The 25,307-nt window shown below is 47.7% G+C and overlaps 2 protein-coding genes across 2 annotated transcripts in view; one reads left to right on the top strand and one right to left on the bottom strand.

Annotated features, from left to right (window-relative positions):
• ENOSF1 (enolase superfamily member 1) overlaps positions 1–15,988 on the top strand; it is a 27,143-nt gene extending 11,155 nt beyond the window's left edge. Inside the window, exons 5-16 of the mRNA XM_080821372.1 lie at positions 339–365; positions 2,714–2,786; positions 2,903–2,941; positions 3,520–3,602; positions 4,380–4,414; positions 5,021–5,108; positions 6,647–6,781; positions 10,005–10,046; positions 10,807–10,936; positions 11,186–11,285; positions 14,261–14,342; positions 14,943–15,988. Coding sequence (XP_080677498.1) covers positions 339–365; positions 2,714–2,786; positions 2,903–2,941; positions 3,520–3,602; positions 4,380–4,414; positions 5,021–5,108; positions 6,647–6,781; positions 10,005–10,046; positions 10,807–10,936; positions 11,186–11,285; positions 14,261–14,342; positions 14,943–15,044 — 936 coding nt within the window. The 3' untranslated portion in view covers positions 15,045–15,988. The remainder of the gene's footprint in view (positions 1–338; positions 366–2,713; positions 2,787–2,902; positions 2,942–3,519; positions 3,603–4,379; positions 4,415–5,020; positions 5,109–6,646; positions 6,782–10,004; positions 10,047–10,806; positions 10,937–11,185; positions 11,286–14,260; positions 14,343–14,942) is intronic.
• On the bottom strand, positions 15,667–25,307 carry TYMS (thymidylate synthetase). Its single transcript, XM_080821375.1, has 7 exons — positions 25,001–25,307; positions 23,140–23,213; positions 20,306–20,480; positions 18,673–18,774; positions 17,715–17,890; positions 17,257–17,328; positions 15,667–16,411 (listed from the first exon to the last, which is right to left on the bottom strand). The coding sequence occupies exons 1-7, from the start codon at positions 25,212–25,214 to the stop codon at positions 16,274–16,276; spliced, it is 951 nt and encodes a 316-aa protein (XP_080677501.1). The 5' UTR covers positions 25,215–25,307; the 3' UTR covers positions 15,667–16,273.

Raw genomic sequence — 25,307 nt, 5'->3', positions numbered from 1 at the left:
ATGAACACTTACTCTATGAGCAACCTTCTGAAGGCAAAAGACCTACACAGCAGGCCTCCAAAAGAAATATAAAAAATTGTTTGATTCTTTTTCTCCCTGGCAGTAGTTAGGAAACTATAGGAGTAGGTTTAAAGGGCAGAAAAAGAAATAGGAGGGCAGCAAGCTAAGGAGGCAGGAGGCAGCATTAGAGACCCCAAGACCCGGGCACGCAGGTGGGCTAGAGGGCAGGTGTTTGAGAGTGGGAGGGGAAAATAAAAGGCTACTTTACACATGTTTTACAATTCTTTTCTCTTTCTTTCTTTCTCTCTCTCTCTCTCTTTCTTTCTTTTTTCTCCAAGCCTCTGTGGAAGTTACTTGTTGACATGGTAAGTATAATATTGTTATAATGTTAAAGAATTATAATAACGTTGTAATGTAAATGAGATGGATTTCACAGATTACTTGCTTTTGGTAATCAGTAAATATATTTAGTATTGTCTTTGGGTCACTGTAGTGATGACAAAGCAAAAGTCCACTAGATCCTAGTATTTCTTTTCTGATATTTGAAGTAACAGCTGGCTGTGCTCACATAGGCAGAGTGGTACAAGGGAAACACTGAGTTTAGGTCCTGCCTCCCCCACTATGGAGTTTTCACATGTAATGCAACTTCCCTGAGCCTCTGTTTCCTAACTATGAAAAGGGGATTGTCATCACTTCTCTGAGAACCTCGTAGAACTTGTTTAAAGACCAAATAAAGTGCTTCCCGAAGAACAAGAGGTTATTTAGATATTATTATTATCTTAATAATATATACGTATATTATTAAGATATTGTCTGGTCACTTTGAATTTAAAAGGAAGTGACAAATCAGACTGTGGTGGTCTTCAACTGTCTGATTCCGGAAGGGAAGGAGCCAAACGCTGAAGATAAGGCACCTCAGTGTTTCCTTTTTTCTTGACATGTTTATGGTAGAGCTGAACACCTGGCAGCTGAGGAGGAAAAAAAGTCTGGACAAGTTAAGGGGCATGAGCTTCACACCCAGGCAGACCTGGCTTTTTATCTGGGCTCTACCACTTCCTGGCGGGTTGACCTTGGACATGTCACTAACCTCTTTGAGCATCAGCTATCTCACGATGTTGATGTCTTGCATGGTTGCTGAAACTCTGGCGGTCAGCAAATGAAGGCCCTCTTATTATTTGGCATCTCAATTAAGGAGACACAAAGAACACCATGGCCTTGAAGACTGTAGGTGGACAGACATTGCCTTTTCTCTGGGACAAAGTAAAACAGGAGGCTATCACACCATCTCTCTGATGTGGTTGCAGGTGGCATGGGGGCTCCATCCAAAGGGGAAGGACATGAGCTGCCTTTAGGCGCAAGGTCAGACTTTCAGAGGGGTGTAAAAGGCGGCTTCCCAAATGGAATGATTTGAGGGCCACTAGAGAAGATGCCCGTGACTTCATTCTTTTGGATCCTATTTCCTGTTTCAGTAGCAGCCAGTAGTCTAGAAAGAGACAGAATCTCAGCATTGAAAGAGCTTTTACATCTTTCTTTCTTTCTTTTTAAGATTTTTATTTATTTATTTGACAGAGACAGCGAGAGAGGGAACACAAGGAGAGGGAGTGGTAGAGGGAGAAGCAGGCCTCCTGCTGAGTAGGAAGTCCAGTGTGGGGCTCTATCCCTGGATCCTGGGATCATGACCTGAGCTGAAGGCAGACACTTTAACGACTGAGCCTCCCAGCACCCCACTTTTTTTTAAGATTTTATTTATTTTTGAGAGAGAGCACACGTGAGCATGAGCAGGGGTGGGAGGCAGGCAGAGGGAGAAGGAGACTCCCCGCTGAGCTGAGCAGGGAGTTGGTTATAGAACTCAATCCCAGGACCCTGGGATCATGACCTGAGCTGAAGGCAGATGCTTCGCCAACTGAGCCAGCCAGGTTCCCAGCTTTTACACTTTTTCACAGACCAGTGGAGTATTGTTGGTCACAGTGAAACCTGAGTGGGAACAAAGCTAGTGGTTGCTTCCCAGCTGTTAGATTGAGATGAGGAGGGGTCTCAGCCAGAGGCCCAGATGAGCATGTTGGCCTTGCCAGCGTGGCCTGAGCAGTAAATGAGGGGCAGGAAGAGGTGGGGTGAGAACAGCCAGTGATGGTCCGGGGCCAGGAGGTGTGCTGGGTCGTTCATGGTGAATCCCTTCTGTCCTGTCGGTGAAGTGAGTTGTCCCAATTTGACAAGAGAGGAAATGGCCCACGGTCAGGCTGCTAATAAATGGTGGGCACAGGGTTGACCCTGGAGGGCTTGGTTCTGAGACCAGCCTTCTTCCGTCTCCTGCTGAGCTGCTCCAGGATCACCACCATAAGCCATGAAGTATGGTACAATGACGTATATATAGAGGGATGCCAGGTGCTCATCTCTCCACTTAACCCGTGCTGACCACTTGCTTGCCTCCTGCCAGATCCTCCTTCCAGGAGCCATGTTAGTTGGGATGGTGGAGCCTAGATGTCTGGGGAGGGAAAGGGTGGGGAGGGAGTAAGGAGTTGCAGCACGAGGGCCTGAAGATGTCTTGGGAAGGTGGCACTGACCCTCTGAAGAGCTCTGTACCAAGGAATGACAGAACCAAACAATTTAACACAAATCCTGAATGCCCTTTCCCAGAAAGGATAAGTCTATCCATAGAAACCTAAGCTGCTCATGAATTGATCTGGGCCTTTCCCCTCTCCTGTCACACTGCCAGGACCCCAGGACGCTGTTATCCTGCATTGATTTCAGGTACATCACAGACGTCCTGACTGAGGAGGAAGCCTATGGTGAGTCATACTCGAGTGACGGAACTGAAAGTTTTCTGGTACCTGCTGATGTCTAAATAATGTAGTAGCTTGCTTTGTTGTCTGAAAAAGTGATGACGCTTCTCATTTTTTTCCAGAAATACTGCAGAAAGGTCAAGTTGGTAAAAAAGAGAGAGGTGGGTTGTGAGGAAATTTCCTTCATTGTTTTTGTTGTCATTGTCCTTTTGAGGGTCCCTGTCCTCTTGGGGTTCACGTCATCTTTCCAAATGCCCGTGCCCCACAGCCAGGCCCTCTGACAAAGGGTTGCATCTGGAAAATGCGGCGTCCTGGGTGTGACAAACAGGAAGACCTGGGCTGGTTTGAGACCCTTGGTATTTGCAGGATTGTGAATGTGGCCAGAGGCTGAGCTTGGGGCTGGGTGTACTTGAAAGACAGGGTCAGAAGGAGAACAGGCTTGGTTCTCTGGGGGCAGCAGCTTAGCTAAAGGCAACCGTGGAGCCAGGGTGGCTTAATCGGTTGGGCATTCGCCTTTGGCTCAGGTCATGGTCCTGGGGTCCTGGGCTCAAGTTCCATGTCAGGCTCCCCGCTCAGTGGGGAGCCAGCTTCTCCCTCTCCCTCTGCCACTCCCCCTGCTTATGTGCATTTTCTCTCTCTCTTGTCAAAAAATAAATCTTAAAAAAAAATAATAAAGGCAATTGTAATTCTGAAGGTCCCTGGAAAGCACAAAATGTTGACCGGCATTGTGTTTCCACAGAAGGACAAATGCTGATGCAAGGCTACCCTGCCTACACCACGTCATGCGCCTGGCTGGGCTACTCAGACGACAAGCTGAGGCAGGTGGGCACTCGGACCTGGTGTCGTGGATAGGTTTTATATTCCTGGATTTCTGGAGTTTTCTTGTTAGCCTTTCTAAATCATTTTGGACCCAAGACCTCATTCTGAAAGTACTTGCACTGGAGTAAAGTAAAGCCATTCACATCGTGGGCGTGGGACCCCGTGACCTAGCATGTCCCACCTTGGCTTCTGGAACATGACAGGCCGGGGTTTAATTCCCTGGCAGAGGCAGCAGTGTCACACTGAGCCTCGACTTCCTCGCTGTGAAATGGGGAAATGATAGGTATCTTGTGGGTGGTTTGGGGGGATTCAGAATCCTGCTGTGAGCTGCGTAAGGCCCTCAGCCCCGGGGCTGGCACCCAGTGTGCAGTCGGAATGTGGTTGATTGATGACTTTGCCATCACACTGTCCTCGCAGCCAAGAGGAAGTCTAGCTTCTGTTTGTTTCCCTTACGTCCACGTGTTCTGTGGGGGCTGCTGAATACCCTTGCTTTAAGAAGGGGGATAGATAGAAATACTCCATTTCCCTCCTAGGAATGTTGTGAACAATTCAAGAAATTGTTCCCCTAGAGATGAGGAAAGAATGTCATCCTACAAGTACGAAGAGTCATGCTCTGTTGGCGAAGCCACTCCTGCTTTTACTTCACCAGCACGTGGTGATTCCTCTGGTTCCTGCGGCAGCCGTAGTGGTTGTGAAAGCAGATCAGAGGCAACTGGGGTACTCGTTAGACAAAAGAGAGTTTTGTGGTGTGTGATGCTAACTGTGCTCCTTTCCCCACAGCTCTGCACGGAGGCACTGAAGGACGGCTGGACCAGGTAACGTGTTTGTGTGATAATGGGCTTCACTCTCCCTGTCACGACAGGCTGGGCAGTGGAGACGAGCCAGGAGCAAAAGGCACGAAGGACGCCAGGGTTCGTCCAGGAACGGTCTGACACGTAGGGATGCATGGGACAAGTTTAAACGTAGGCCTGGCTCTTTCTGCAAAGACGAGATGTGAGGGGGCCCCTGGGTGGCTCAGTTGGTTAAGCAGCTGCCTTCGGCTCAGGTCATGATCCCAGGGTCCTGGGATCAAGCCCCGCATCGGGCTCCCTGCTCAGTGGGAAGCCTGCTTCTACCTCTACCTGTTGCTCCCCCTGCTTGTGTTCCTGCTCTAACTGTGTCTCTCTCTGTCAAGTAAATAAAATCTTAAAGAAAAAAAAAAATCTAACAGCTCTCCTAGTTCCCTGACTTGGGGTCAGCAGGTGAGGTGGCATTATTGCCCTGAGGTCATTTTCCAGTGACTTGTGTGAGACCTAGGGGGACAGGGCAGGAGGCTACTAGAAGAAGTCACCTGTGAATTATCAGCGGAGGCAGCCACTTCTGCAGAGAACCTGCCCCGCCAGAGGATAGGTCCCAAGTACCAAGCCACATTTCTTTTACAGGTTTAAAGTGAAAGTGGGTGCTGATCTCCAGGATGACATCCGTCGGTGCCGCCTCATCCGGAATATGATTGGACCTGACAAGACGCTGGTAAATGTCCTCCCCTCCCACTGAGAAAGAGCAGCCTTGCATGAAGCCTGTACCCTGGGCCAAAATACAACTCACTTCAGGCAAGGATTAAAGAACGACAAGAACGTTAAAGCTGAATGTGCGAGGAAATACAGCTTTGTGGTCTTGCAGTGGGTGAACTCTTTAAAAAAAAAAAAAAAAACTACGGAGGGAGCTGATGGTTTTAAATGATTCTCTTCTGCAGAACCTTAAGTAAGAGCTGGGTTAGGGATTGTTCCTTCTTGCTAGCAGTGACGCACCTGAGCACACAGGTTGCCCACTGGTGCCCTCATGTGTCATTATCTAGTTTCCCTGGACAAATCTGTCCCTTCTGGTTCAGCAGGTAGGCCAGTCTCAGGGAGCCAAGGTGGAAGAAATGCCTAACTTTTGCTGAGATAAATGTAAGGATCAGTGATTCCTGACTTCATATTTTTATAAGATGTTTCTTATTACATGTAAAATATTTTTATAAAGTCACGATAAGATGTTTTTATGGTTTTTGGAGGCATGTTTCATAAGTTAACAGAAATGGAAGTTGAGTCCTTGACCTAGGATCAGAAGTGCCACTACCTATATATGAGTTGACATGACTTTTGTCTTACGGGGCCGTTCTTACCCAAATAACTTATGCTACAAAGTGATTCTAGATGTCCTGTCCTCTGGTCCTCATAGTGGCCCCTGAGGGGACTCATGCCACTTAGCACTTCCTACTAGACATATCCATCCCCATGTCTGTCTTCTCTGGGTGTGATAATGTCAGGGATGGGGAGGCCCTTTCATCATCTCTGCACACCCAGCACCTGTCTTCCAGAGAACTGGGGCCTGAGAGTTAGAGGCCTGGACCTGAACTTGCCATTCACATGACTTCCTGATCTTGGCAACTTCCTTAACTGCTCTGCATGCCAGCTTTCTTTTCTGTAAACTGAGTTAATGTGAACTGCTTCATAGAGTTGTTCTAAATATTAAATGGGACAAAATCCATAAAATGCCCGGTTGAGTAGGTACTTCATCAGTGGGAGAGTCTGGGTTATTGATTATTGTGCCAGACTCGTAGTTGGCAAGAGTCAAAATGACTAGAGAACAAATTCAGAATTGACGAGCATGATTGGGAAGGTGCTAAAATAGTTTCCAGAACAATGGACAGTGCAAGACAGACACGGTTGGGTGGCACCTAGATGCAGATTGGGCCAGAACTCCAGGGCCCGCAAGCACGTCTCCTGGGCCCAGCCCGGGGCACCTGCAGACGTCACAGTGGTCCTGCGACTGACTTGCATCTCCTTCAGAAGACACATGTGGAGCCCCAGTTCCAGTCGTGGTGGCTGCGCTTTGGCCACCTTTGTGCTGGCTGCGTGCTGGTCTTCCACAGGGGAAAGGTCAGGCTCCCTCCCAGAGTCTTGCTCAGCCATCGGGGGCACTGAGTGGCAGCATTTCCTCCCTTAGAGCCAGGGCCCCGTCACAGGTCAGCACCAGGTCAGCACCAGGCAGACCTCACGGCAGAGGGTCTCTCTCTCTCCTTGCAGATGATGGATGCCAACCAGCGCTGGGATGTGCCCGAGGCAGTGGAGTGGATGGCGAAGCTGGCTGAGTTCAAGCCACTGTGGATTGAGGAGCCCACCTCCCCTGATGACATTCTGGGACACGCCACCATTGCCAAGGTAGAAAAACTGCACCTGCTCCTGCCACTCCTGCCGTATATTTGGTTTTTTGGTGGATTTTCTGGAGTGGCCGTGATGGATCCTAAAACTCCTTTGCTTATTTCCTTGTAGGTTTCTCTTTATTTTAGAGACAGTAAATTGCTAAACATTGAAAGGCTGCCAGCAATCCTAAGATTAATAGACACAACTCCATACTTCGTAAATACAGAAATCTGACTGATACTAAAATATTTTTTTCACCCCAAATGAAACAAAAGTGTAGATTCCTCTGGCTGACCCAAAAGAAAAGGTTTGCTAGCTAATGCCAAGGTCAGGCCAAGAGAAGGCTGCCTAGAGCCCCCGCACCAGGGCACTTCCCTCACAGATCTACCCGGCCTCCCCACCTCTTGGGTTTAGGGAGACCCTGGTACGTCATAACATCTGAGGAACATGCTTTCTCAGGAAGCGACTCCCTTTAGCCAGTGTCCGGCACTGATAAATAGAAAGCCAGAATGCCGGGTCACTTATGAGGAGAACTCCCAACTTCTGGGAGCACTAGATGTTCGTATCCTCTGACCCGAGCAAGCTCCACGAGGAGCCACATTAAACCAAAGGCTGTTGGATGAGTGAGAAATCAGGGCAGGAATGGGTTGTGTGATTTGAATACGGTGGTGTCCACCCAAGGGGGCCCCATGCATCTATCCATAGAACATGGCTGTGCCTACTCCTGGCATGAGGCATGTTGAGCCTTTTTTTTTTTAAGATTTTATTTACTTATTTATTTGTCAGGAAGAGAGATAGAGAGCACAAGCAGGCAGAGTGGCAGGCAGAGGCAAAAAGAGAAGCAGGCTTCCTGCTGAGCAAGGAGCCCAATGCAAGACTCAATCCCAGGACCCTGGGACCACGATCTGAGCTGAAGGCAGCAGCTTAACCTACTGAGCCACCCAGGTATCCCGGCATGTTGAGTCTTAAGTTCCCCCTCCTCAACCAGCACTCACCCCTAACTACCCTTTTATGTTTTCCTCTGATGCCCCTTTCCCCCCAACACTCTGCTGTCGGGGTGTAGGTTTGCTGGCCTTACGTCCCTTCCTGCTTGCCTGAGCAGGTTTCCTGCTGAGGTGGTTCTGCTGATCTAGAAAGTTTCCCCTGATCTAGAAAGTTTCACTCTGAGGACCGGCAGTTTCACATTCTAGGAGGAACACCTCCCAGAGGTAGGACACCTCAGTGTGTCCTACGGGCAGTGTGGGTCCTACGGGGGCCATCCTGCCCCATTTCTCTCAGAACACTAACGTATGAGCCCCTGCTGTCAGGCCCTCTTCAGAAGCCTGTGTTTGAGGGATGCCCTCCATTCTCCCCACGTCACAGCCGAGCCACTGCAGGGAGACACAGGGGTGGGCTACAGCGGTGGAGCTGCTTGGGGAGGTAAGACAAGAGCGGACCCTGAGCAAAGCTGCATGGCAGGTCAGGGAGGGAGGAACAGGTGACCGTGTCAGTTTAAAGAGACCTGAAAGCTTCTGAGGAGTCATGAGAATCGGGTCAGAGGCCATGGTTTGACAAAGATTTTCACCTTGGGGTTCTTTGGGGGCAGCCAGGCTCTAGTGCTGCCTACCAGCCCACACAGGGACCTGCACCCTGCTCCCCAACACACACCCCTGCCTGGAGATTTTCATTAGAAGCTCTTCAGGGCTTCGGCTCTCTGAAGTTTTGTTTTTATGAGGAAGGCCATCCCCTCAGGAAGTATCCCATGACGTGGGCACAGACAACCCAAGGCAGGGAGCAGCTGCAGAGACAGCTGGCCCTGGTGGGGCCATGGAGATGCCCAGCGGAGTGCAGATGCACATCGGGGGGTGTGGGAAAGACAGGTCCCTGGGACCAGGTGATGGGTCCATCTGAGCAGAAGTGAGCCACCATAGTGTCTTGCAGAGAATGGGATCAAAGAGGATTTGACTGGAAAAAACACGTAGGATGGCTTGAGATGTGGTACAACGTTGTGTGAAACAGGCAGAAAGAAACTAGAGGCAAAGAGCAGAAGTAGGAGGCTTTCGCAGTCATCAAGGAGGGTGGTCAGTGAAAGGACAGGGCAGCTAGGCTAGAGCAGGCTCAGGAAATATTTAAAAGGAAGAAAGAGAAGTTGGTACCTATTTAGTGTCAGAAACATGTACTTTAAAATGGTAGAGTGAGTAAGCCAAATGGCTTTCCTACCCCTCTGTTTTTCCCCACTCTGTTTTTGCTTTTGTTTTGAGGTAGAGAACTGCACTCATGTAGAGTCTCTGGAAGCATAAACCAGGAAACTAGAAGGTGCTCCACTGACCGTCCACTCTAACTCCTCACCTGGGGACAAGGAGGCGAGGCTTGGGTGGTCCATGACTCCCCATCCACACATAGAGGCAGGACAGGTAGCAGGATCGGGAGCCCCTGACTCCTAAATTAAGGTGTTTTTCTGCAGGGAAGCTTTCCTGTCTAGTGGTTAAGAAGCTCCCACTGGCTCTGGAGCTGGCCTGGAGTCTAGGCCTTGGTTCTGCCCCTTTCTAGCCTATGATCGGGAGGCAGCTACTAGCCCTGAGTCTGTTTCTCATCTGTGAAATGGGGACGGGATGATGGTGGCTCCTATCCCAACGGGCTGTAGATGAGAACCCATTTCAGTCAGGCTTTCACACAGCACCAGACAGGTGGCAGGACTCAGACATGTTAGCTATTGGTTCCCTTGCTGTATTCCGTGAACAATGGGAAGATAAGCTGGGGAGAAACCAAAGGTGCCTGAGGAAAGTGCCTGTGGCAGCCCCAGTGGGAACGTTTGGGGAGCAGCCGGAGCCTGGGTGGAGGGGGTGAGGTAGCTTCAGAGGGGAGCACAGAGAGAGCAGTGCTATGTTAAGAAGACTCCAGCATTCACCCGGTGAGGAGTTCCCAGGTAAGGAACGAGCTCTGCCTGACCTGTAAAGTGGATCTAAGGCCACTCGCTAAGCTTGAAGGGAGAGGGTTCTAGAACACCCACTGAAGGGGCGGCAGGGAGAATCTGCAGAGCTATAGCAGGAAGGGAGCTAATGGCAGCATACCAGTGAGCCCCTCCTGTGTGCACACATAGTCTCCTTGCCGACCTTTGCCCTTCCTAAAACTTCACACAGCCCCCGCAGGGACATCTCCTTCTTCAGCTCTGAGTGGTGAAACCACTGTAAATGTTTTTAAAATTAGGATTTTCAGTTCAGAATCTTTGGGAAATAACATCAGGTTGCCTTTTATTTTATAGGCGCTGGTCCCATTAGGAATTGGCGTTGCCACTGGAGAACAGGTAAGTGACATCTCCTTGGGGTCAGTACACACGGGCCACCCACTGGCGACACTGGTGTATGTTAGGCTCCACCACCTGTATTATTTTGAGGGGGGAAATTTTCATAATCTCAGAACCTAGGATGCTTTACGGCACATCGGTAGAGTCTGCAGTCAGAGAGAGTCAAAATTTGTCTCTTTTCCGACAATTTGTATGAAGTAAAGCCGTGTATCTTTCCCAAAGTATCTAATCAAAGTTTACAAGGCAGCAGTTTGAAGTTGCTCCTGCAAGGGTGTAAGATGCACAGTATGGTTTTAAGAAAGCCAGCTTCCAAATTGAATAAACATTACTGCGTTCACTCTCCATGCTTATAAACGGAGCACAAATGCTTGCCAAGACCCGCAGCCGTCCACCCACGCGCGGAGCCGCGTGGAGGAACAGATTCTCGGTTTGCCCAGCGAAGGGACCAGTGCTGGCTGGCCTTGGGGTTTCGGTCATCCTAGCCACCTGCTCATCGCCATCACCACATTCCCTCCTGATGCTTCGCTTCACCTCCCCCTTGCCAGCCACTCTGACCGTCATTCCCTAATAGATGTCCAGCCAGTGGGACTTTTGCGTGACTCATACCCTTCCGCTAGCAGATTTACGAAGCAGTGAGCAGTCAGGACCCCCATCTGCACTGTCAGGGCTCACTTCGTGCCAGATGAGAACGAATACAGCCCGGGCTTCCTGAAGGCCCAGGTTAACTCTCCTGCTGGTTTTATTTTAATTCTATTTCCAGTGCCACAATAGAGTGATATTTAAGCAACTCCTTCAAGCGAAAGCCCTGCAGTTTCTCCAGATTGACAGCTGCAGGCTGGGAAGTGTCAATGAAAACCTTTCAGTGTTGCTGATGGCCAAAAAGTTTGAAAGTAAGGGCGCCCGGGAACCACATACCAATCCTCCATTTCCCCACCCACCGCACAGTGGCGGGTCCCTCTAGAGAGACTGTCTTTTCAGCCGAATCAGGGAATCTTTGACGATTTTCATCCTGCAATTTCCTCCCTAAATAATAATGAAGGATGTAATCACCTGCGGGCAATGAGAAAAACCTCAGGTGTTCTCTCCTCTGCCCACCCCCACCCCACTTGGCATTAAGTAGAGATCTGTCTTTATTGTAGTTCCGGTTTGCCCCCATGCTGGCGGAGTTGGCCTCTGTGAATTGGTTCAGCATCTGATTATATTTGACTTCATATCCGTTTCTGCAAGCCTCAAGAACAGGTAATGTCAGGATAAAATTCGGCTCTGGAGAGCAGAGGCACTAAGAACTCTGTTCTTTGCCACATTCTATAACTCAAAGGCCAAGTTGGCTTTGCTTCCACTTTTTCCCATGAGGCCATTACACTAGAGTCCCAGCAGTGAATAGATGTCTTTTTCTTTTAGATGGTGGGTTCATGGTAGCCGCCTTTGTTTTCTAAATACATGATGGGCAGGTGGGGTGAAACCTGGGGAAACCAGAACTCCTTTTTCTTTTCTTTTTTTTTTTTTAAAGTAGGCTCTACACCTAGTATGGAGTCCACCAGGGCTTGAACTCAGCGACCCTGAGATTAAGACCTGAGGTGAGATCAAGAGTTAGGCACTTAACCTACTGAGCCACCCAGGCGCCCCCAGAATTCCTTCCTTTCTAAAACTACATGGCTTTCATCATATTTATATTCTCTGCTTCTGTCCAATCTCCTGGTCCCAGTGCTGGAGTCTTTCATAGTCTAGCCACATCTAGTTCCACCTTATTTCTCAAGATGTCCCAGGTGAACTTTAAGACAGTCTTCCAGTAATCTGCACACATATGGATTTATTTTATTTTTTTAAAAGATTTTATTTATTTATTTGCCAGAGAGAGAGAGAGAGAGAGAGAGCGCGCGCGAGCATGCACACAAGCAGGGGGAGTGGCAGGCAGTGGGAGAAGCAGGCTCCTCCCTGAGCAAGGAGCCAGATGCAGGACTCGATCCCAGGACCCTAGGATCATGACCAGAGCCGAAGGCAGACGCTCAACGACTGAGCCACCCAGGCCCCCCTATTTTTATTTTCCTAAAGATGTATTTATTTCAGAGAGTGAGTGAGAGGGTGGAGGGGCAGAGGGAGAGAATGCTGTAGCTAAAACCTCCTGCTGAATACATAGCAGGACATGAGGCTCAGTCCCAGGACCCTGAGATCATGACCTGAGCCAGAATCAAGAGCCGGCTACTTAACTGACTGAGCCTCTCAGGCTCCCCGTGTGACTTTATTATGCATTTCTTTCCTCCTGGAATTAAATGTGGTATTGCAGAAGGATCCCTGGCCATAATTTTATATGGTGGCAACATAAAAATGTGCATGAGAATGGCAAACACCAAACACCAGGCGGTGGGTGAGAAATGGGACCTGTGAGGGTTGATAGGGGGCCCCAGTGATAAAGTAATGATTTCTCTCTCTAGGTGGAGGGGTGAGTACATAGGTGTGCCTTTTATGTCTGAAATATTTTGTATGATAAAAAGTGGACATTCCTAGGTTATTCTGCTTTTGCCCTCTCTCATTTCAGTCCTGCAGGTGGGACCAAGGGGAGGTTCAGACCAACCTTGAAAGGTCCTGCCAGTCTTGCGGGCTGAGAAAAGGGCCCGTGCTGAGGGTGGTACACTGTGAGCATGCCCGAGTAGGTGAGAGTGCATCAGGCTGCTCTGGGGTAGGGAATGTCTTTGTGTGGGCGGGGAAGCTGCCAGGCACCGCTGGGCACCCCTGCTTTGTGACTACATGGAGTGCCCATTCCCTGCTCATTCTTCAAGGCCAGAACATCCTCTCCTATGCGGCTGGTTCTTCACCTGTAGTCTGTTCTTGTAGATGATACATAGCACATATTCTAGTTGGTAACTTGGCATCGTGTCCACTGAAACCATGCAGCCATGTCTTGCGAGTTCCTTGGTGAGTGCCCAGCACCAGGCACCTGGGCTGCCTGTCCTAGCTGTTCATTAACCGATGACTAAAGTAAGGCAGCAGAGTTAAGTCACTTTTCCCAAGACACAAAACTAGAAGGTGGTTGACTCCACAAATTTGAACAGTTTGGTTTGATAGTAAAACCTGTGCTCTTTTTTCTAAATCGTGTGTGTAGCTAGATGGGATCTCACTGGGTGATTTTAATCTATTCATCTAACCTCTCGCTAAGGGTACCCAAATAATCCCAGATACTTACGGAGTCTAAATGGGTGTCTTCAGGGGGTCATGAAACCTTTACAGATCTTCCTTGGCTTGGGATAGCTTAACATTCCAATAAACCCTCCCTAAAATATTGAAATAGTAATATATTTATCAATATTGATAAATATTAATATATTGAAAATATATTTTAAAATATGTTTAATACGCCTAACCTACTGAACATCATAGCTTAGCCTAGGCTACCTCACACATGCTCAGAACACCTGTATTAGTCTCTACTTGAGCACAGTCATCTGGCATGAGGCTTGTTTTTTGTTTTTTGTTTTTTTTTTAAAGATTTTATTTATTTATTTGACAGACAGATCACAAGTAGGCATAGAGGCAGGCAGAGGGAGAAGGGAGGAAGCAGGCTCCCCGCGGAGCAGAGAGCCCGATGCGGGGCTCGATCCCAGGACGCTGGGATCATGACCTGAGCCGAAGGCAGCGGCTTCCACCCACTGAGCCACCCAGGCGCCCCTGGCATGAGGCTTGTTTTATAATAAACTGTTGAATAGCTCTTGTAGTTTATTGAATACGTTACTGAAAGTGTAAAACAGAACGATTGTATGAGTACAACAGTTGTTAGTGTATTGGTTGTGGACCTTCATGATGGCATGGTTGACTGGGGGCTGCTGCCGCCACAGCCCAGCATCACGAGAGAGGATTGTATCACACATCACGAGCTGGGAAAAGATTCAAATTCAAAATCTGAAGTAAAATTCTACTGAATGCATTCGGCTTTTGCTTCATCAGGGAATCGAAAAATCTTACATCAAACCATTGTAAGTTGGGGACCATCTGTAGAGTTACAACAGACTTTTTTACCCATCCACGTGAGACTTCACCCTCACATTACTTTATTTTACAGAAAGAACCTGAGGCAGCGGTTGAAAGATTTGCATAGACATGCACCCAATTGAGTCTACCCTTTCTTGAGTGGTGCTCATGCCTTTGCTTTAAGTTAGTACCACATGAACCATCTAACATAAGACTGTAATTACTGCCCTAATCTGATTCCTTCCTCCTAGGATGTGTGAATATGTCGACCACCTGCACGAACATTTCAGGTATCCTGTGGTAATCAAGAAGGCTTCCTACATGCCGCCTCAGGTGAGCTTGGCCAGAGGCTCCCTGAGGAAGCAAGGAGCTGCCAGCCCCTGGTATTCTTGTTCTTGTAGATTAGACCCTAGAGTGCAAAGCGGTCTCCTTAGGGCTTATTTTCAGTATCTAGAAATTACAAATGTCTCTTGAGTTAGCAATATCAAATTCCCAAGGCCTGAAGGTCAGGAGTTAAAGTGAAATTGCCCCAACAAGGCTTCTCTAATGCCAGCCTTTCTTCCCAACACCAGCTGAGACCTTAAGATGAACACCTCTTGTGCAAACCCCTCCCCGCCCCCTGCCACAAACAAAACAAAACAAAAAACAAAACTTGGCACCACCTAGCAAGTTAGTGAACTGAAACGTTTAGACTGCAGTTGTGTTATGTGGACCACTTATCTTCATCATGTCCAAGACACTGGGGCTCATTTTTACCAGTGGAGGCTGAGTTGTCAAGGAAGTGATTAGTTTAATCCTGAGATGTAGCCAATAAAGTGTATCTTTCCCCATTTCAAATAATCTGAAAACAGCGTTTCTTTGAGCAGCAGAAATACATATATGAGTTTTGTTCCAGGTGGTTATTAACACTATTCTATTCTTTGTCTTTGATAGGATGCTGGTTATTCAACAGAAATGAAGGAAGAATCTGTAAAGAAACACCAGTATCCAGATGGTGAAGTCTGGAAGAAACTCCTTGCTGCTCAAGGGAATTAAATGTTCAGCCCTAACACCCTTTCCTAAGTGAAAAGTCTTACATACACTTTTTGGGTGTGGTTTTACAAAAACAGGAGAAAAATCATCCTAGAATTCAAAACAATTTCAGCCAAAAGTCCTGTTAACCCCAGGAATCAGCTGTCATTATCACTTGATTCTTTTACAAATAAACACATTCTCCTAATTAATCCTTAAACAAATATAGATTTAACTCCAAGTTCAGAAAGATGTTCTTAGAAAAATTTCTATCAAGTGCTGGTACCTGGACATTACTCTGTACTTTGAAAATAAGCAGCAGGTTGCATAACTGTTGGAACACTGCCTTATTCTAACACTTGTTAAAAATTAGCAGAGTAAAAATAGTTCTGCAGGTCTATGGGGTAGCTGGTGCACGACCAAAGGTAAAAGGATTTCACGCATTATCCCTGGAGTGGGATAGCCTTTCTTTTCTTGCTCTAAGGGTATTAGCAGAGGATTCACACCATACTGAAACCATGACAGTGATAATGGGCAGGAAAATGGCATTTCATACATTATTTTTCCACAGTCCTTAAAACTTTATCCTAAATAATTATATGCTAATGATAAATGCAACCGGAATTAGATGAACTGCAGAAAAATAGGACAAAATACAGTTTAATCTCCATTTCTAAAATATACTAAACCTCTAAGCTGTATCCAAATGAGAATAGAGCATATGTTTATTTAGGCAGGAAGTGAGCAGAATGGCAATACAGAATTAAAAAAATTTTTTTAAAAAGATGAATGCAGAACACATCTTTATTATAGCAATATATAAAGCAAATAACTTTAAATGTTCATAACCACAACTGTACATTATTAATGAATGCTGGTGTTATTCAGCCTGCTCAGATTTGGGGGAAGAGCTGATGTGTAATTCCTGAAATTCATGGACCTTCATAAAAATGGGGGGTTGAAATGCATGTACATGTTTTAAGAGTATTCCAGTTTTTATTCTTCTCTTAGTCCCCATCTCGGTATTTTCACATGTCCTCAGTGAGTTAACCAAATTCAAGGCATTTTGTTACTAAGAGATCTGGCAAGATTATGTTTGTCAGTGGCAACATCCTTACAAGTCAGTAACTGCTGGTCACCAAGAGATTTTTGACCTAGTTCCCTCTTCCTCTAGGGCACATGAGCTTTCACCTGGGCACTCAGTCCAAACCCTACAGACTGAATAGCCTTCAAATACCTCCTTTAAAAGCACTTTAAACAGCCATTTCCATTTTAATAGTCGGGTGAGGACTGTACCCCTCAATCTGAAAGTCTTCAGCCTTGAAGTCATCAATTGTCTCAACTTTTCGAAGGATTTTGAGCTTCGGGAAAGGCCTTGGTTCTCGCTGAAGCTAGAAACAATAGGAGATGATTATTTTGCCATTATCTGTACAACCTGCTTTAATTCTGCTCCATGTGAAACAAGTACACAGTATTATCAACGAAGTATTATTTCACAGGAGTGTAATAGTGCAGATATCTGCCCCAGCTTATGCAACACTCCTGAATTGTAACCGGTGGATTCTCTCCCACACATGGAGACTGAAGGATCTTTGGGGGCATCACACTGCATCAGGAGCCTTGTGGCTCATCTTAAAATTGACTGCTCTTGGTAAATTTATGAAGGATGGGGCACTTTTTCACTTCTGTATCTGTAACTCCTGGTAGGCACCCAAGTATGGTTATTTGAGTCCCATAATCCCTATCTCAACGGACCCTGGCAAAGAGGGTGAGGTTGACGACAGAGAGGGATGTAAGCTGGGGTTCCTGGAATGAACAGAGGGTGGCAATGGGGACGTGGACACAGGCTCTAACCTCATCACTCTGTCCAGCACAACTGGAGCAGATGGCCACAGAAGCCACTGGACAAACCCTGAAGGTATCCTCTACACAAAAGCAGCCAAGCTCCCACAAAGGAGGAACTTCCAAAACCTGGATCTCATCTGGAAGGGGCTAAAAGGATTTGGTCAAGTTTTTTTTTTCCTTGGGGCTCATTAAGCATCAGACACTCTTATTTTTAATTGCCATTTCAATGCCTTGTCCCTGCCCACCACCTGTCCCTGCAGCTGGAGCAGGGCATCTTATCTCTGCCCCAGCACAGAGCAGAAGGTCTGTTACATGAGGGATGTTCTAGAAGGCAACGTCTTATCAAGAGAGAAGGTACCAAAATTCAAAGTGTGACAGTTATCACTCTTACCTGCATTTTCAGCGGCTCAATGTGATTCAGGTAAATATGTGCATCTCCCAAAGTATGTACGAAGTCACCTGGCTAAATCCCATGGGAGCAAGAAAAATGGCAAATGTTTGTTTCAATTCCTTTCAGACACATCATTTAAAAGCACATTATGTAGACTATGCAAACATGCCAACGCTTTTCAGAAAACAATTTCACCTGCGTAGCTTTTGAGAAAAGTTGATGTTCACAAAAGTTGTCTTGTCTCATGAATAACCCACACCAACCTGTTCGCTTATACAGACCGCAGAAATAGGAAGGCTCCCTGGAAGGCTGCCAGGTGAGCAGCTGTTTCTCACACAGATCACATTTTAAAACTAACCAGACGCTGGCCTCCCTGCAAGAGGTTTTCCACAGTAAATAACCTACGAGCTCAGGGCTTCAGGCGGGTAGCCCCCCATTCCCTTCAGGGCGCAGCCCACCTTTAGGCCTGTGATGTGTGCGATCATGTAGGTGAGCAGGGCATAGCTGGCGATGTTGAAGGGCACGCCCAGGCCCATGTCCCCTGACCTCTGGTACAGCTGGCAGGACAGCTCACCATTCACCACGTAGAACTGGCAGAGGGCATGGCACGGAGGGAGGGCCATCAGAGGAAGATCTGAGGAGCCAGCACAAAGGAAAATGAGGTGCCGGCAGTCTTAATGCAGCTACACACAAAACAGGAGAGAAACAGAAGCCAGCTCCTATGGGGGAGATGAGAACAGGCCACTGGGCCAGTGACCCCATGACCTACACCACCACCTAGGTCAAAAGCAGACCATTCCAATCCTGGGGATGGCACCACGCCTACAGTGACCCATCCATCAACACAAGACGTCTGCAGATGTACGTTCATAACTCAAGCCACACTCATTCTGCCAAAATTACTTGTGCTGCCTTCGTGGCGCCAAACTACAAGCAGGAGGAATTCATTCATTCCCAGGGACCTCAGGAAACGGGCATCCCATGCACAAAGTCTGTATTCAAAGTCTCTTTTGGAAAAGCAAACATTCCACTCTGGGTAATGTTTATTACACCTTGGTAGAGTTTAATTTTACTCTAACTGTTAAAATGTTAACAGCCAGGTGGAGGAGATATGAAACTTCATCCACCCCAATTTAAACTGTTAAAATCCAAGGTGTATTTTTATAGGTAATTTAAAACCCTCTTTGGAGTAAAAGAACTATCGATACACATAATTAAGATCATCTTCATCCAACCCCATCATCTGAAGGTAGAAGTGTGGCCAAGAGTGACTTGCCCAGGGTCACACCAGCCATGTGGCTGGGGGTGGTTCCTAGGATCCAGTCTTCTATTGGCAGCCTCCATGTGAAGCCACAGGGCTTCCCTTTGTGCTAATGGACAGTCTGGACACAAGAGAATAACTGGGATGCTTCCAACCTTTTGGATTCCAGCCACACAGGATGATTCTTCTGTCGTCGGGGTTGGTTTTGATCGTGTCAATGACCTTTTGTAGTTGGTCTACTCCTTGACCTGAATAATCTGTGGAATTGTCAAGAGAAGACACGCCACATGTTGATCACAGCATCTCATGAGATGACCTTAGAGGCCATCTATCACCCTCTTACCAAGGCCCCCCGAGGTCATGCTACAAGATATCCAAGGCACTCTACAAATTCCTCTGCTCTCTTGGGTTGATGATGCGTTCAGGGCTTTGATATCTATCCTCTGGAGCCATAACAAAATTTCTTTCTTCCCTACAAAAGAATCCTTTAAATATCTATCATGGTGCCACCCCTCCCCGCCAGCCCCACTCCCCATTGCTAATTTTCTCCAATCCCAGTAATCAGTTTTTTCCATGGTCCTCATGGGGCTGTCTCTATACCCATCAACCATTCCATCAAACTGTGCTGCCACGGAAAGTACTGGATCTTAAATAGAAGACACCACTCCACACATGCTCCAACAGAGGACAGTGGTCTCGATGCTATTCTCCCAATGCTTCCACCTAAAATTACAATTTAGCAACCAAACACCTACTAATTTACAAATATCAAGAAACCTCTGTAACTCTCACACCACCCTGCACTTTTCTCCCATTTCTGGTCTCTGGACTTAAATTCCTTGCCTTCCTTCTGAAATGGAACTGGGAGCTGCAAAGTCTGAGAAGTGTGGAGCTTCGTATCCCCTCCAGTTAAACCTGCACTTATTGGGGTCAGACTATATTCTAGTCCAGTAGTTCTTAATTTTAGGGGGAAGAATGTCCTGTCATGATCACAGCTTCAGAAAAAGGAATAGCAAAGGAATTTGCTATTTTGTGATTCCCCAAAATAGCAAAGAAATAGAAAATTTCTTTTCTTAAAAAAGAAAAAGATGCACTGTGATAGGACAGTTCTGTATTTTGGTTGTGGTGCTTATATAAACGTACAGGTGCTAAAATTATCAATGGTTTCTGTCCAGCCAGCAAGCTATCACTTCCTACAAATGTGTGTACGCACACAAACACTCATGCGCACACATACTGAGGAGGTAGGCATTTGCTTTTGCAACACCTGACCTATGGACAGGCAGGAGAGGAAGGGTCAAAGGATGGGGGCAAATGGTGCCACCATGAGACTAAGGTGGATGTCCAGCAATAAGATGATTCATCTTCTTCCACCCCAGAAGGGCAGGGAGGAGAGGGTAACCCAAGAACTACTATCACATGAGCACCACCTTTAAGTGTGCAGGGTGGCTCAGCCTTCAAACAGGAGATCAAGCCACTACAAGGCAATCCTGAGGCTTCTTCCTACATTATTTCCGCAACACAGCAACCAACCAACCCACCATGTAGCTATCTGCTAATGAAACACAGTATGGAAAGTGTCAAGTACCCAATAAATGCTAATAACCAAGAGTGTGATCTAACCTCTACCTGAATCTCAAACAGCTTCTCACAAGGTCAAAGTTACACATCAGCTCCACAGATACCAGCATCTGTGTAGACACTGGCCCCGAATTTCACTTGAAACAATGGGGCCAACTCATACTACGTTGGGTGCTCAGGAAATGTGAGGCATCGCTGTTTTCTCACCTGAATCCTTATCTATGTATTCTGCCCCAAAATGCCTCCACTGAAAGCCATAAACTGGGCCTAAATCCCCTTCTTCTCTGTTGGAGAATCCCAGGCTGTCCAAGAAGTCTCGAGACCCATTGGCATCCCAGATTTTCACTCCCTTGGAAGACAGTTCCTTAGCATTTGTAGATCCCTGCAAGAGACAGGAGAGCAGAGCAGGCATCCGAGTGAAGAAGCTGACACCCCAAGAACCTCCCACAAACTGCTCCTCTGGCCTGTGCTAACACAGCAGAGACAGCCACTCAGCATGTCCCACACGGTGCGTCCTGTCCTTAAGGGCCAGTCCCAGCCCAGACTTTCTGAGGGCCCCTAGGACAGTCTCCTGGAATCACTTCCAGGACAAGGGATTCTTTCTCTCAACTAAATGTTCTAGATTAAACACCCCCAAGTCCTGTCATTATTCCCACCTCACCTAAAGGTTTTGTGTTTTTTTAACAAATGTGTTTTGTGTAAGTGTGATCCCCCAAAATGCATTTAATGTCTCACCTTCAATCTGTTCAACGGATCTTAGACCTGGTATGTTGGTCACCAACTGGCCTAATCAGTATCAACTTTTCTTACAGAGCGATTGGTCACATTAGCTCATATGTGCACTATAAAGTTCTGTTTACCCCAAACTATATTTGTAGTTAAGGTGGGGCTTTGTTTTTCCCAAGCACAAGCCAATGTTTATCACTTAATTTGGCCCGTATCATCCCAACATGTGTCCTGATCGTGCATTCAGGTCAAAGACAGACCTCGGCGGCCTCCTGGTATGATGTGTTGTCATGGTGACAAGCACGGCTACGGTGCCACACACACCAGGCCTGCCCTCCAGCACTCTTCTCCTCTGACAGCTCTCTGACCCCTAGCCTCGCCGTCCCCACCCAGGGAAGAGCACAGCCGCACCCCCACATGTCTACTGTGAGGGTTAGAGAACACAAGAAAGTGCTCAGTGCTCGACAGAGCCTACCCTCAGCACAGACCCCATGTCTCCATCTTGCCTACAGATGCTAGCTGCAGTGAGGGTTCATCCTGATTCCTTTGTTTCATCCATCACCCAGGGAACAACTCTATCAGAGCGTCTGGCACATTCCTGGTAAAAAGTACTTGGAATCCTGAACTCAAGGTAAATTAAGATAAAACCAGGGAATCCATTTTATTTCTGAGCATCTTGTTTCCTCCCTTCTGTTTTTGAGTTTGTACTATTTTTTTCACCTCCCATAAGTCATTTTTTAATCTTTCCCATGTAATTTTTTTTAATTTTTTTTATTTAAAGATTCATTTATTTATTTATTTGACAGAGATCACAAGTAGGCAGAGAGGCAGGCAGAGAGAGAGGAGGAAGCAGGCTCCCTGCTGAGCAGAGAGCCGGATGTGAGGCTCAATCCCAAGACCCTAGGACCATGACCTGAGCCGAAGGCAGAGGCTTTAACCCACTGAGCCACCCAGGCGCCCCTCTTTTTTTTTTTTTTTTTAAAGTAGGCACCATGGGGGTACCTGGATGGCTCAGCCGGTTAAGTATCTGCCTTTGGTTCAGGTCATGATCTCGGGGACTTGCAATCAAACTGTGCATCGGGCTCCCCGCTCATCGCAGGGGGGTCTGCTTGTTCCTCTCCCACTGCCCCCGCTCTGCTCATGTTCTTTTTCTCTCTCCTTTCTCTCAAATAAATAAACAAAATCTTGCAAACTAGGCTCCATGCCCAGGTGGAGCTCAGCGCCAGTCTTGAACTCACAACCCTGAGATCAAGACCTGAGTTGAGATCATTTGTCAGATGCTTAACCCACTGAGCCACCCAGATGCTCCCTCCCATATTGCTTCTAATGCCTCCCTTTTCTTCCATTTGACAGGGCTCTAGCTGGTTTAACAAAGGGCCTCTTCTGAGATTTCTGATGATGTACCTGGAACTAGACGCTCACTGCCAGCTGAGATAAGACAACACAGAAGAAAACACTTCAAGAATACAGAAGTAAGGGAAGACTGGATTGAATCCAAATCTAAATAAACTCTTTCTAAAATGTAGTAAGTCTTGGGTCTCATTTGGTCTCATCACTGGTCTGAACCAGGAGACGGAGCAAGAGGAAGCACTTTGGCCTCTGCTAGAGGTACCTACTTGGCTCTTTGGAAGAGGTGTAGCTTGTTACTCAAGAGATCCTTCTAGCTTATACAAATATGAGAACATGGCTGGGATTTATATTAAATGATCAATCTATGTTGAGTACCTACTATATGGCAGGCTGTGTTCTAGGCTCAGGGGATACAAACATGAATAGGAAAAAACAAATCCTCTGCCCTCATGGAGCTTCTAACAGTTTACTTGTTTGTTGTCTACCTTCCCCTTCTTATATAGGGAAAAGGAGAGGGCAGACATTATGTATCAGCTGATAATGTTTATCTATGGAGAAAACAAAGGAGGGTGGGAGGGATGTGTGTGTGTATGTAGGGGGTAATCACAGTCTTAGATCAGGAAGTTAGAGAAGGCTCATTCAGCAGGGACTAGAAGGAGGTGAGGGAGTGAGTGATGCTACATGTAGAGGAAGAAGGTTCAGCACTGGCAAGTGCCAGAGCCCTAGGTGGGAATGTCCTGATGTCCTCAAAGATCAGCAAGGAGGACAGGTAGGTGGAGCAGAGTGAGTGGCTCGCTGAAGCCAGAGCTGAGATAGGATGCCAGGTGAGTAGGGTCTTACTGACCTTACTGAGTAAAATGGGATCCACTAGGGCTGTAGGTGAGAAGTGACATGATCAGACTTTTAAAAGGATCTCACTGGTGCTGGGTTGAGAACACACCGTTTTCCAATACCCGCTTCCTTACCTTGATAAACCACAGCAACTCCTCCAAAACACCCTTCCAGAATACACGTTTGGTTGTCAGCAGAGGAAATTCATCTGAAAAACAGGTTGCCAGGTAATTTCAAGATGGGAAAATAGAACATATAATCCAGCTTTCTCTGCGGAGGAGGATTGCCCCCGGGACATAAAGGCCCTTGAGTGACCCCAGGACCAACTAGAAAACTATGACTCCAATCACATAGGTGCCCCAGAATTGGGTGGAGCTCCCAGACTACTGCCTAAGTCAGTGACACAATTCAGACTGAGACTGCCCTCCTCAATCCCTTGACCACCACAGGAATTCCACGCGGTGAGATGGGGCACTAGCCAGGCAGGGATGCCCAAGTGGACAGGAAAAGAGCTACCATCTACTTCCCAGTTAGTGTGATTCCTTCACAGAGGTGTGAAGACAACACACAAAATGTGCCCTAGGAAAAAGGCTGAAGGCTCCCAGGGCTCTTCGTTGATTATCCTGCCAGGGAAAATTTGGTCAGGTCTGGGAGACAGTAGATACCACACTAACCAGAGCTAAAGCATAGTTTTTAATTATATGCAAAGCAAATTAACCTCTATTATTTAGTGTACCAAAAATAGTAACTGTTTAAGTACTTGTATGCATGACCTTATGGAAGCCTCCAAACAACCTTCCTTGAGGCATCCTTAAGATCTCCATTTTACAGGCACCAGGAGGGAATATACTAGTTTGCATCAAGCAGTGGAGAGATCAAAATGTAAAAGCTTATCTCTAAATTCACTACCTATTCTGTTCACCTTATCACCTAACAAGAGAGATTTTTTTTCAAGCACCTACTTTAATCAGTACTGCCTACTGAGCATTATTTTCTCTATTATAAGCACACGGGAAGCCGAAGACCAGAGAGGTAACTTGCCCGCGGTCTAAACGGATGGGCTGGAGTAAAAACCAAGATCTGTGGCTCACCGGAGGCCGCTGTGTGGAGCTGCAGGAAGCTGCCCTAAGGCAGAGCCCTGTCCAACCCGCAGCCTGGGTATCATCCAGTCTCTGCAATGGGTGTGGGGTTGAGAGTCCTCCCCATGCTCACCACAGTGAGTCCGCTTTACTAACAAGGCGTCTCTCCCTACTCAAAACCACCCCTATCTATACCTGTGTCCAGAAAATTAGTCTTGCGCACCCCGCCCCCCACCCTCTTCTTTGTCCCCTGAAAGCCTGACTCTAATAACAGCCAAGAGAAACTTCTCGGGAGCCATCCTGTTTTAATGGAAAAGACGAATAAGAACTTCTACTCGTCCTCTAGCGTTCCTGTTTCAAGATTTAAGAGGAAAGCTGGTTTGTGCGGACCAGACGGGAAACTCAGGAACCACAAGTTCCCGCCCAGCCTCTCCGTTCGCGCTCTCTTCCCGCGGCCGTTGAACCGCCCTTATTCCTTCACTCTAATTTTTAAAAACTTTGCCAAACCGAAGGGCCAGACCGGGCAGAGAGGAGGAGGAGCAAAAAAGGGGAACCTCTAGCCAAGTCCGAGCTCAAGCCCCGGCAGATCCTCTCCCACTCTCTAGTATGAGGCAAACACTACCAGACCGTGTCCACTCTGGGGCAGACAGGACCAGGGTAAGCACAGGACTCGGAGCCAAAGGACCTGTTTTCACCTCCCACTTCTGTCACTCCTGACGTTACGCAAATCATTTCTCTAACCCCAGTCTCTGTTTTGGGGGTCTGCAAAGCGGGGCTAAGGAGTTCCCAGGATCGAGGTTACGAGCAAAGTTTGATGGCAAAGCCCAGCCATCCCCAGGCGCGCCTCCCCGCCGGCAGCGGCCGCTCGGAGCCCACCCGGGCGCAAGTCCCCTCGCCCGGGGCGCGCGGGGGTCACCTCTCAGGCTGTAGCGCGCCTGCATTCCGAACACTGACAGCGTGCCCGTGCCGGTGCGGTCATCCTTCCGGACCCCGCAGCGCAGGATATGCTCGATCTGCCCCAGGTACTGCAGCTCCCCATGGGGTGCCGGCTGCGGCTCCGCGGCCGGTTTCTGCGCCGCGGGCTGCGACGGCGACGGCGGGCGCTGCAGCTCGGAGCCCGGGGCGGGCATGGCGCGCACGCGGCTGCGGGCCCGGGACGCTGGCGGCGGATGATGGCGGGCTCGGGGGTGCGCGTCTTTCTGCGCGCCTTTCCGCGCGCCTCT

The sequence above is a fragment of the Martes martes genome (assembly GCF_963455335.1).
Source record: "Martes martes genome assembly, chromosome: 13".
Lineage (NCBI taxonomy): Eukaryota > Metazoa > Chordata > Mammalia > Carnivora > Mustelidae > Martes > Martes martes.
Note: the sequence above shows the minus strand (reverse complement) of the source record. Positions and strands in the feature narration are given on the sequence as shown.